Genomic DNA, 11,690 nt, shown 5'->3' on the forward strand with positions numbered 1-11,690 from the left:
GTGCTTCGCTGCGCCGCAGGAGCGCACGGCCTCAGCCACGCAACGCCCGCGGTCCGGGGCGCGGAGCGACTGTGCCGGGAGGACACAGCGGCGATGCAAAACGCTCTCATAAATAAAAGCTGAGCCCTGCCCGCCCGGGCGCGGCAGCTTCCCAGGGCACCCGCGAGCCTGGCCGTGCGAGGGAGAGGCGGCGTGAGGCAGTCGACAGGGGCCGCGTTATGTAAGGCCCGCGGGGCGGGCGTGGCGGGGGCGCTGCCGGCGGTGCTGCGGCGGCGCAGGTCGGCTCGGCTCGGCTCGGCTCGGAGCGGGCGGCGGCAGCCGCCTGGATCGGGCCCGCGGCGGCGGAGGGAAAGCGGCTTATCCCCCTCCCTCCCTCCTCCCTGTTGCCATGGAGACGGGCGGGCGGCGGCGGCGGCGGCGGCGGGGCTGTCAGTGAGGGATCGCACCGCGCTCCGCGGCGGAGGGGAAGCCGCGGCGGCGGCAGCGGCAGACATGGACTCGCACTGCGACTGTGCCGAGCCCCCGGCCACCGAGCAGCCGTCGGGGAGGATTAACAAAACCGCCTTCAAGCTGTTCAGGAGGAGGAAGTCCGGGGGCACCATGCCGAGCATCTTCGGGGTGCGCAGCAGAGGCGGGGAGGGGAAGGGCGCCGGTAAGCCGGGGATGGTGCGGAGCCGGACGCACGACGGCTTGGCTGACGCCGTGCTGGAGAGCAGCAAGAAGGAGGAACCGGTCGGCGGCGACCCGCAGGGTCGGGAGGCGCAGGAGCGGCCGGCCGGCAGCCTCGGCGGCCCCGGCGGCCCCGCCGGCAGCGCGGTGGCCAAGTCGCACAGCTTCTTCTCACTGCTGAGGAAGAACGGCAGGCAGGCGGAGGGCGCGGAGCCCCGCGCTGGCTGCAGACAAAAGAAGGGGCTGAAGGGGATCTTCAGCAGCATGCGGTGGCACAAAAAGGACAAAAACGGCAAGGAGGAGAGGGGGGAAACCTCGGACATCCCGTCCGGCCTTATCATGCCGGGGTCCCTGACCGCCAGCCTGGAGTGCATCAAGGAAGAGACGCCGAAACCTTTGTCTGAGACCCCGAACGGCGCGGGAGACGCGGGGCCGGAGCCGCCGCGGGAGAAGCGCAGCGGCGAGGCGCCCGCCGAGGCTGAGGAGCCCGAAGCAGGCGACGGGGAGCCCCGGGCCAGCAGCCCCCCGCACCGGGAGGAACCGGCCCCCGCCGCCGCCGTGCGGCGACTCGAGGAGCTCAGCCGCGAGCGACCGGAGCCAGGCGCCGTAGAGGTTGGGACTGCGAAGGATGCGGCGATAACAGGTGAAATTCCAATAACGACTATCCCCCCTGTTGAACCTCACTGTGATAGCGGTCAAGAGACGGCAGCCGCCCCTGACCCTTCCTCTGTTGATCCACCCTCAGAGCAGTCGATTGATCGTATTTGTTTGATGTTTGCTGACGTGACTTCACTGAAAAGCTTTGACTCTCTTACAGGCTGCGGAGATATTATTGCGGACCACGAGGAGGATGTGGGCGGCGGGAGTGGCGTCTGCGAGAAGAGCACCCCCGTGGCCGGCAAGCTGGGTGCCGCCAAGAAGCACCCCACCATGGTGGCCTACCAGGGAGGAGGGGAGGAGATGGCTAGCCCGGAGCAGGTGGATGACACCTGCCTGCAGGAGTTCTGGGATATGCTGTCACAGAAAGACGAGACTCAGACAGAAGGAGGAGGAAGTGGAGGAGGGACAAAGAAGCCCGAGGAGCTGAAGGAAAACCGAGGTACCGAAGGGGCCCAGAATAGGGTGGTGGTGAAGCGTGGTGACCTCCACCAGATTGCCATACATGTCAACCACAAAGAGGAGCAGAAGGGGAGAGAGAAGGAGCAACACGAAGGCATCCCAAACAGTGACGAGGGCTACTGGGATTCCACCACCCCTGGTCCTGAGGAAGATGGTTCCACAAGCATCCAGAAGGAAACCATTCCCAGGGACAGCTACAGCGGGGATGCTCTCTATGACCTCTATGCCGAGCCGGATGAGAACCCACCAGTGGGGCCTACAAATGAAGAAGTCACCAGTGTGCCCCGGTCCAAGCCCGTGTCGCCGATAACGACCACGAGCTCACTGAAAACACCCTCAAGCACAGCGAAGGACTCCAAGATACCCATCAGCATTAAACACCTCTCCTCGCATCCCGCCAGCCATGGAGCGGATGCCAGTAACAGCCATCACGTGGCACACCATCACCTGGCCAAGAGCGAGATGCACAGAACAAAAATCCCTGTCTCTAAAGTACTGGTACGCCGGGTCAGTAACAGGGGCGTAGCAGGGACAACAGTGAAAGCTGCCACGTACCAGGACAGTGCCAAAAAGTAGTTGAGTAAGAGGTGGAGACAAAGACAGACAACAAGGTCAATATGTGAAAGTCTGCATAAGGGACCACAGATAATGAATTAGTTTTGCATCACCTGAAGAAAGGCACCTAAAAGGCTTCCTTCCCTGTACTCCGTGGGCCTGCACTTCTGAATCTCTTCTTACTAGACTGTTTGGCTGAATATAAAAAGTCGACTTCTTTTTGAGCACTTTTTTTTACATTTGTATCTTTTTTCTGCAACACTAAACTCTGGGGAGGTTCATTTTTACACACCTTTCTGGATGTAGGACTTGGATTATGAGCCTAAATGACCATCCTTCCTCATGCAAAGCAGTATCATGAGTTCTTCAAAGGAACAAAGTTGCAAAAAGGAGCAATATGAGAGGTTCTTCAATACACTTATCTTTTAATCATTTCTGGGGGAGGAGTGAAGGGTGGGTGCTTGGCTCTGAAAATGATGTTTGCTCTACAAGATGTTGGAAAAAAATGCCAAGCAAAAAGCAACCAACCTAACAGGTATTTTACCTGCTGTAGGAACGAGAGCATTGCTCAGCAGCAGACTTGATTGACTTGTGTGCAGGAGCTAACTAAGGAGTTAGGTGGACTTGTCTAACAGGAAAACATATTTTTGTTTGTCTGTCTCTCTGGTTGGTTTTGATCTGGTCTAATGTAAATGGGTAACAGAGACACCTGACATAGATTCAGATGTTTACATCAATACTTGTCAGATAATGCATACAATCAGGTTCAGGGAAACATTTTACTAAATGCCAATATATACACACTGTCCACATTTATACAATAACTTTCGCCATGTGTAAATATATACATGTTTTAGCAGATTTACTCAATGGTACAGATTTTTTATGGAAAAAAAAAGTCACCCGTCCTTATTATCTAGAGTTTAAGCAAAAGTTAGTTTTTATAGGTAGATAATTTTACAGTTCTAAAATGATAGAACTTTGTGTAAGTACCTTAAATTAGAGCAAAACTCTGGTTTGTATGGGCTCATGCATCCCCAGATAAGTAAGTCTGAAGTGCTGATTTTATCCTAGTGGCACATTCCATGGCTCAGAGCTGAGGTTCTGACAGCACTGCCACTGCAAACCTCTATTTTCAGGGGTTTAGACACGGTTGCTCTGGGCTTAAACCTTACAGAGAAGGAACCCAGCAAAGAAATGTGTTTTTTAAGTATTATTTTTTAAAATATATAAAATTAGTTTTTGACTATTTAAAGAAAGTTTGGGTTCTTGTTGCTTTTTATTTTCATTCTTAATAATGTCAGAATAATTTTACTTTAAGAGAGAGAAAGAAAATATGGTAAGCTAGTGGTGCATAAAATGGTCTGATGAGCTTGTATCTTATGAGAAATGTATTAATGGCCAGGACATTTTTAAATAGTGGCTACTGTACATGGGCATTGGCAACATTTTAAAGAAATTTAATAGGGTTTTAATGTGCCTGAGGACATATTTTTATGATACACTGAAAAAGCTCCAAAATTCACTGAAGTTTAAAGGTAAATGTTATGTATTTACAAAATATTTTGATATACATATTTAATCATCAGACCACATTTAATATAAAATATATACTCCAGTGTATCTAAAAAATAATATACATTTTAAAAATATACGTCTATATTATGCAGAGAATCCTAAATTCACATCACTGAAGCTAATGGGTCTGATCTTACATAGCAGTTGGTTTTATTGTCGCTAAAATCAAAAGAAAAAAAGGAAAATAAATATACAGAATATACATTTGAAGGATATTAAGGTTATAGGCAAACCATAAAAAGCCAGGATATACCATAATAAGAATTGTATATATGTATATGTGTGGTTCATGGTTCACTGGGGAAATGACCTTAAAGTTACAAATTGGCATCTAGTTCTGAAATTGCTGCAGGATTTAATACCGAGTTGCAACATGCCAGTGAAAGTGTTAGTTTTTCCTGACCAGTCCCTGTTTTCATGGTTTGAGAAAGAACCTTAATACACTTCAAGGAAGATTATTTTATATGCTTTCTTTCTTATGTGTACGTGTGTGGTTTCCTATCTGCCTCCCCACAGGGTCGTGTTGTACATATGCATGTGTAGTCACACGCACCTCCTCCCAGGGTATGTGCACCATGCTCATGTGAGCACAGCCATGCGTGCCCGCTCCCACGCACAGGCTCAGGGAATCTGTCTCCAAACATGCTGGCGATGGTTTCCTTTGCCTGAGAAAGGGATTTGCATTTGGCCTGACTCTGCTTGTGCATTTTAGAAAGTTAAAGCTGAAATACCCTCAAAATGATGTATGTACAGAACATGGAATATTATCCTGCTCCGCAGCCCTAATTCTAACATTCCTTTTTCTGTTCTTTTGTTTTTGCTCGACTGTAAGGGACACATCTTTCCTTGCATGACAACTCGGCAGAAAAATCCTAGTTCCCCATTTTGTTCTAAGGATAAATTGTGCTGAAAGGTTCTATAGGGTACTGGAAGTTGAGAGGGAGGGAGGATGTGGGGGTAGTACCATAAAAATTGGAAGCAGTGAGTACAGGTAGTAGGAGTGGTGCATCTTTAAAACCACTGGGAGATACCAGCTGTCATCTGTACGGGACTCGTGTGTGGCAAATTATTCATCATATATGTTTTTTGTTCGCGTTGTGGCATGTCTGTATTGAGAAACCCATATGACACTAGACTAACTCCCTCTCACGTAACCATTAACACAAACCATCATTAAAATGCTTTGTCTTCCCTTCATTTTTCTCTCTCTCCTTTGTTTTCTGCCATGTTTTTCCTCCATCCTCTGCATGCTGGTGGGCGGCTTCCCCCACGGTGCTAACCCCTGGAGCGAGGAGCCCTGGGCTGGCAGTCGAGCGTGGGTGGGAGGGCGGCCGCCCTGCCTGCCCATGCCAGGGGCTCCCCGGTTGCTCTCTCAAGCTTTCTGTTGCATACCCAGTGTAAGTACATTTTGCAAATCTCTTGGTGGTTTGTTTGGCTGCTTGCTATGTACATATTTTAAGGACAATCATATCCTTAAAAGGAAAACAGGAAAGTAGCTGGTAGTAGAGCGTCAGTATTTTGAATCATTGTGGCATACTGACGTTGATTCAGGGTAATGGTTATGTGAGAGTAAAGACAAAATTCAGTGTTCAAATTAACTTTGTATTTATAAAATTCACTTTTGTCTTTAAGCCATCTATGTTCTTTATTTCAAAAGGTAATAGAAAATCTAATATTTACTAGGGCTTTCAATTTTCACACAAATATATTTGTAAAACTCCACACAATGCCTAAAACAATCATGGGAAGGAGGTTCAAAGGCTTTCTTTAGACCTGTATTTAATTCCTGAAAGATCCCCGTAAAATACTGTGAGATGCCTAAGAACAAACAGTTAATGGCTTCCTGGATTTAAAGACTGAGACAAAAAGAGGCAATAGTCCTGAGGCATTCTGTTGTGGCTTGCATTCTTATTTATGTTACCCTGTTCAAGCATATATTTTTCTTGGCTTTGGTAGGAATTGAGGTAGAAATGGTGTTCTGAGTCCCAAAGATCACATTCCCAATGCTGTCGTTGTTTTGATTTTCTTAAACAATACTTTTTAAAATTTGTTTTGTTTGTTATTTGGTGGTCTGAATGATGCTTTGTAATTAACAGCTGTATGGCCGTTCATAAAGGATTTTATAGATCAGGACTCAGTATTTAGTTATGTGTACTCTTTGCACTTTCAGGTCCCTACTGGTAAATTTTATATATTCCTAGAATTTTTCTATATATTGCGTAGTGTTTTATAGCTAGCTACAGTGATTTCAGTGGTATACATTCCCATCCTTTATATCAGCACAGAAGATTTCCCTTCGGTAGCATGAAATGATGTTTTTGTGGACTTCTTTTGTCATGATAGGAGCTAAGTTTCTGTACTATATGTGTGGCCTGCAACAGACATAAAAGGTCTTATTTTCCATGTAGTGCATATGCATTTTGCTCTTGCCAGTAATAGGACTCAACTACATATAATAGATTTCAGAAGAAATTCTATGACTAAAATAAGAAAAATCTATGTTCAGTCTTATTCCATCAATCACCAGCATTTTCTTCATCCACTGTGAATATTCTCACTACCGTCATTCAGGGTAGTAGAGGACTGAATTTTAAAAATTACATGCATAGATGTACACTATGAAAATTAATTCACTGATTATTTTTTAATGACTCTTACTAAATTATTTATCTAAGCTAAGTGAATATTGCACCAAAGTCTTAAAACATCTGATACAGATGGCATTTTCAGTAAGATGCTATGAGTGCAGATGAGCCAAATTAACAGGCTTTGCTTAGCAAAGCAAAACCTTGTTGTTTCTTAAATTTTTAGTACTGACTGAGCTTGCAGATCAAAGGGAGCCATTGATTCTGCGGCATGGCCATGCACCGAGGTTTTTCTTTCCCTGCTCTAATGGACTGCTTTCCGAAAAGGCTTTTGAGCAAAATAATGGTACAAAAGAGACAGATCACAGTAACAATAGCCACTTACAAGACAGATGGTTATCCAACAGCCACAACGGGGGACTCTAGGCAAGGTGGCCTGAAAATGTGTTTTCATAGCTACTGATATGAAAGGCTGAGGCTTCTGTCATGGAAAAACAAATTGACACCAACTCAAAGACACTGCAGAAATGCGTCTTGGCAGAGTTTACACTTGACAGCTTCTGCAGGATTTGGTTTTGTGTTTTATTTTGGCTTTTCCTTTTTTTTCACCCCTTTGTTTATGCTTCCATTATAATGACATAACCCCACGTGTCCGAGCAGAACTGCACAATTGACTCTTCTGAGATTCAGTGCTGAGAATACACTGTCAGCTGCCTTCAGTGGCCTGGGACTGGTTCCTGCTGAACATCCCTCCCTTCCATTGAGGGATGGGAGAGATGGGATGACAGGATTCTCTTGTCATGAGTCCACGTGCTGTTTACTGTGAGCAGGAGGTATCTCAATCTGTCTTGCTGTTTGTGTTCAGGGGACAGTTTATTTTTAATTTGACTCACAGAATTTTTTTAGCTCATTAGTTCACATCTTGTCTTCCTTGTGAGCATCTCAGCTAGGAACAGTCAGCACTGAGTTGGTGTTTCCTACGTCCATTTCATGTAGAGAGAAATAGAAGAACTTGTCATATGCAAAGGAATAATAGCTATACCTACTTGAGCCACATCGTGTGGGTCTTTATTTCTGCAAAAGCAGGTTGTTAAAGCTCTTCTTGCCTTAGAAGACTTCTCCATCCAAAACAGTTAATACTATTACCTAGGACCCTTTTTTTTCTTTTTTCCTTCTATATATCTCTTTCCCTTTCAGCCATACTGCAGTTGCTTGGGAAACTGAGATTTTTGATCTAGCCTTCCAGCACTAGAAAAGAGGAGCTGTGTCAGTGTGTTCTTCAGGAGATCTTTGCTTCTACTTCTTGGTCTTGAAAAAAAATTAAATTCCCCTCAGAATAAGCTGCAAAAATATTTAAAATGGAGATCTCTGCTGTGTGATCTCATACACATGGGTGAGGATGTTGAGTGATATTTTGCATAGCATGGAATGCATCCCTCCACTTTCCTGTTGTGGACAATTTAGCAAATCTGTCAGGGAAGCATGTCACTCTTGTAGGAAAGCCCAGGAGCTGTTTGTTATGGAGTCTGTGCCCGGATTTTCTTTATCTTTGATAAGAACTGCTTTCCTTTTTCCTTTCTGTACATAAATAAATAGAGCCAAAGTTGTAGTGGAGAGAGGAAAAGGTTATGTACCTCATAGGGTAAGGAGATTCAACTGCTAGTCTGAAAGGCTTCTTGTAGCAATGGCTAAAAGAAGAAGATTGCTTTATCTACTTTGACATCAATGGTCTGCAATAAAAGCTAAACCAGCTATGGCCACAAAGTTAGAAAATGGGCATTTGCCAACATGACAATCTCATTCCAAGGTCCAGTTCTGCTGTGGCAGAGCTTCCACTGACTCCAGTAAGAACTGGCAAAGGTCCTTAATCTCTTATCTTAAGGAAATAGGAAGTGTTTCTTAAATAAGTCTTCCTTTTTCCCCCCAAATATTAGCATTATTCAGGTGTTTGTGCAGTCTTTTATATTACTGTGGTAGTGTTTTCACTGATCTGAATGCAAAACATGTCTGTCCATTGTTTTTCCATCTTAACAAGCTGCACTCCTGCACATAATTCCAGTGCTCAGCATGTTTAAATTACAGCTAACACAATCACTGGCTTCCTTAATTTAACTCTTGGTGGCAAGAACAGGACCAGATCCTTTCCACGGTTCTAAACCTCCTGCTTATTTTGTTATTGTTTGTGGTTTTGATATGGTAACTAATGAAGCCTCCCTTTAACTATTTCACAGCCACATTTTTAATATATGTTGTTAGGGGGACCAGTATGTAGGGACTGAATGGTAAGATCTTTAACAGATTTTTATTATTTTGGATGATGTTGCATCAAAACATTTGCTAAATCGGTATCGGGTTGTTTCCGTGGGCTTTTTATGCAGATGCATTGGGAGCTTTGAACATAATGTGCTCATAGAAGAAAATTGGCTAAATCTGCTTTGAATTAAGCCTGTTCTTAAAATATTGGTTAATGGCAGCAGACAGGAGGTGTGTCCTAACTCACCTGCACCCTGTGGACTGGGGGAGCAAGGCACTTCTAGTCACTGGGAGCATTTGCTGTTTGACCCTGCCATGTGGTCCCAGCAGAGAGGTGCAGGCTGTCACCATGTGCGGGTGTCAGCCCAATTGGACAACATCAGGAAAAGCCAGGATGATGGTACTGTGCTGGAGTGGGAGGGTTGATAAAGTGTCTGTGAGATGGAATGAAAGCAAGGGCTGAACTTCTTGTCCTTGTGGAAAAAGATATTTATACATATGCCTGTAAAATCTGTGTCCTTTTTTTCTTGCATTGGTGCTTGGATTGCTGTGTTACACTGGGTTAGGAGCTGGTGTGATTCTGCGTGTGCTGAAGCCAGTGCTCCTGCCGGTGGACTACAGTATGACTGCTTTCATCAACACCTGAGCAGTGCCCAGTGTTTCAGTTTCTAAAGACAGTTTCAGCACAGAAATGTCCACAAATCCTCTGTAGCCCAGCACTGATTCATGGCATCTCACTGCTCTTCCATCCTTATTTTTCCAGGAAGATGTGAAGACGCAAGCCCTAGGCAGGGTGGGGAGCTCTGGCTGCAGCCTTGCAGCCCAAGGACAAGTGGGGAGGGAGTGTGGCACACACAGTGCAGCAGCACTACCAGGTACTAGGCACGTGGCTTGATAAAAGCAACATTATCCTGCTTTTCGAAAGAGAGAGCAAGACTAAAGCTGTTCCTTTTTTTTTTTCTTTTTTAATTAAAGTAAATCCTCTGCCATGGGTGAAATTGTAACAGTTAGGCAATACCTTATTCCACCAGTATTCTCTCTGAAATCAGTGGATCTGTTAGCAGTGTCAGTTGTTATTAAAGTTGAGTGAAAATTCCATAATTTGATCCCATCTGAATTTTCCTTGCTCTGTTAGTAGAATCTGCCTCAGAAAAGTTCTAGCGTTGAAGGTTGTGGTCCTGTTGAAATGGGGGATGAGGTACGAATGTGGTTGGTGGAAAATACAGATTCGATAAATCCAGTGTTGTATGACTTCAGTCTTTAATGACAGCCCAACTCTGCTTAAACATCATGGTATGCATGAGGAAATGGTAGCAGGGACTGCTCCACACTGCATGGGACAAACCAATGCTCTTGGTGTTTCCTACGTGCTGAAAGGGACGTATGTGTCCTGTTAGAAGTCACTTAGCCTGTTTCTATAAGACGTGTTATAGCTGACAGATCACTGTTAATTACAATTTTCCCCTGTATTTTGTGTCAGCCACCCCCAGTAAGGTAGCATATGACCTATTCAAGGTAATGAGTGAGTAAAGCCAGAACTCTCCTCTCCTCTTACCTAAAAGGTTTGATAATAATCTGGCTAGTCTGTGTGCACCAACTTTTTCTTAGTGAAAGCTCACAACATTCCGGGGGGGATGTTTTTATAACAGAGACTGTTAGACACGCTCTGCTCCTTTCCACTTCTACAAACTTTGATGAGTATGTGTCTCCTCGAATCACTGTATTCTTAATGTATTTACAACTTAACTGATAGCAATAGATGTCTTTCTTCCCTGGCAGTTCACAAGGATATACTAATCAGTGTTTATTATATTTTTAATTCTGTAAATATTTATTTTGGTACTCTGTGTATTTATTGGCACTGATTCTGGTGTTTGCTTATGTGTCATTGTAAATGTTGATGGTTTCAATAGTCTTGCTTCTAATGAATGTAAGGAACTCAGACTAACTGCACTTTTCTTCCATTCAAAAATCTTAACAGTGAAAAATATTCCCACTGTCATGTGTTATAATGAATACAGTTAATAAAACCAGTTGTCACTTTTCATTGATGAATGTGAAGGTTACTTTTTGATGTTTGAGATAGAGATGGAGCCAATCTATTCAGTGCACTGGAAAATACTAGGCTTTTGAAAGCAAGACATTAGGAAATTATGTCACCAAAATACCATAAAAGAGAATATTTGGGCTCGTGTGCACTTTGATTTTTATATAAACATGCCTTTAGCAATTCTACTAATAACTTCATAGAATAACTAGACTAAATTTGTTACTTAAAGGGGGGCTTTCAGAAATGAGAGTTTTGGTCTTCTGGTCTTCCATTTCATCAGCATGTAGTTTTTGTTTGGTTTTGGTTTTTCTTTCCCTTTAAACAACTTAGACAATGAAATGGACTGAGCTTCGTTCTGTTTTTTAAATTGGTTTTGTTTCCTGCTTCTCCCGGTTGGGAAGCCAGCAGGGAAGCTGGTTCTCTTGGCACAAATTGACTTTGGAGTTGCAGTTTTGGTGTGACAGCCAGAAAACGCAGTCTGCTGTAAGCTACATTTCCCACCTTTAAAACTGGAACTTCATTGCTATAACTATGAAATGACATTTATTAGAACCTCTGTTTTGCAACTTTCTCTAAATTTCTTGCATTTAGAAGACACGTGAAGTATTTGCATCAGTCAAGTTTTAATCTTTAAGTTTATTTACTTTGCTTAGCTAAGTAGCACCGCCTTGCTCAGGGTTCTCCCATGGAAGATACTGAACCTGCCAGAGTAAGTACTGGAATAAAATCTCCTCAATAGTTTTCAGGCAATAACAAAACAAAAGGTATGAAAAGCTCATTAATGCTAGTAAGGAGCAGGACATGGTAGCACAGTATAAATTGATCCTATGTTCACAAAAGCGTAACTCCTCTTTCCAGTAGCTGGAATAAGGCTGAAGAAA

At 44.3% G+C, this 11,690-nt stretch overlaps 1 protein-coding gene across 1 annotated transcript; it reads left to right on the forward strand.

Annotated features, from left to right (window-relative positions):
- The first annotated feature begins 415 nt into the window (after window positions 1–415).
- On the forward strand, window positions 416–10,810 carry AMER2 (APC membrane recruitment protein 2). Its single transcript, XM_027652238.1, has 2 exons — window positions 416–1,312; window positions 1,487–10,810. The coding sequence occupies exons 1-2, from the start codon at window positions 493–495 to the stop codon at window positions 2,362–2,364; spliced, it is 1,698 nt and encodes a 565-aa protein (XP_027508039.1). The 5' UTR covers window positions 416–492; the 3' UTR covers window positions 2,365–10,810.
- Window positions 10,811–11,690: the final 880 nt, after the last annotated feature.

Source organism: Corapipo altera, unplaced genomic scaffold (genome assembly GCF_003945725.1).
Source record: "Corapipo altera isolate COAL_440 unplaced genomic scaffold, ASM394572v1 0, whole genome shotgun sequence".
NCBI lineage: Eukaryota > Metazoa > Chordata > Aves > Passeriformes > Pipridae > Corapipo > Corapipo altera.

Excerpts from the sequence above, each read along its gene's own strand:
- AMER2 (XM_027652238.1), top strand. The coding sequence starts at position 493 with ATGGACTCGCACTGCGACTGTGCCGAGCCCCCGGCCACCGAGCAGCCG. Across the intron at positions 1,313-1,486 it reads GAAGGATGCGGCGATAACAG|GCTGCGGAGATATTATTGCG; the intron begins GTGAAATTCCAA and ends ACTCTCTTACAG.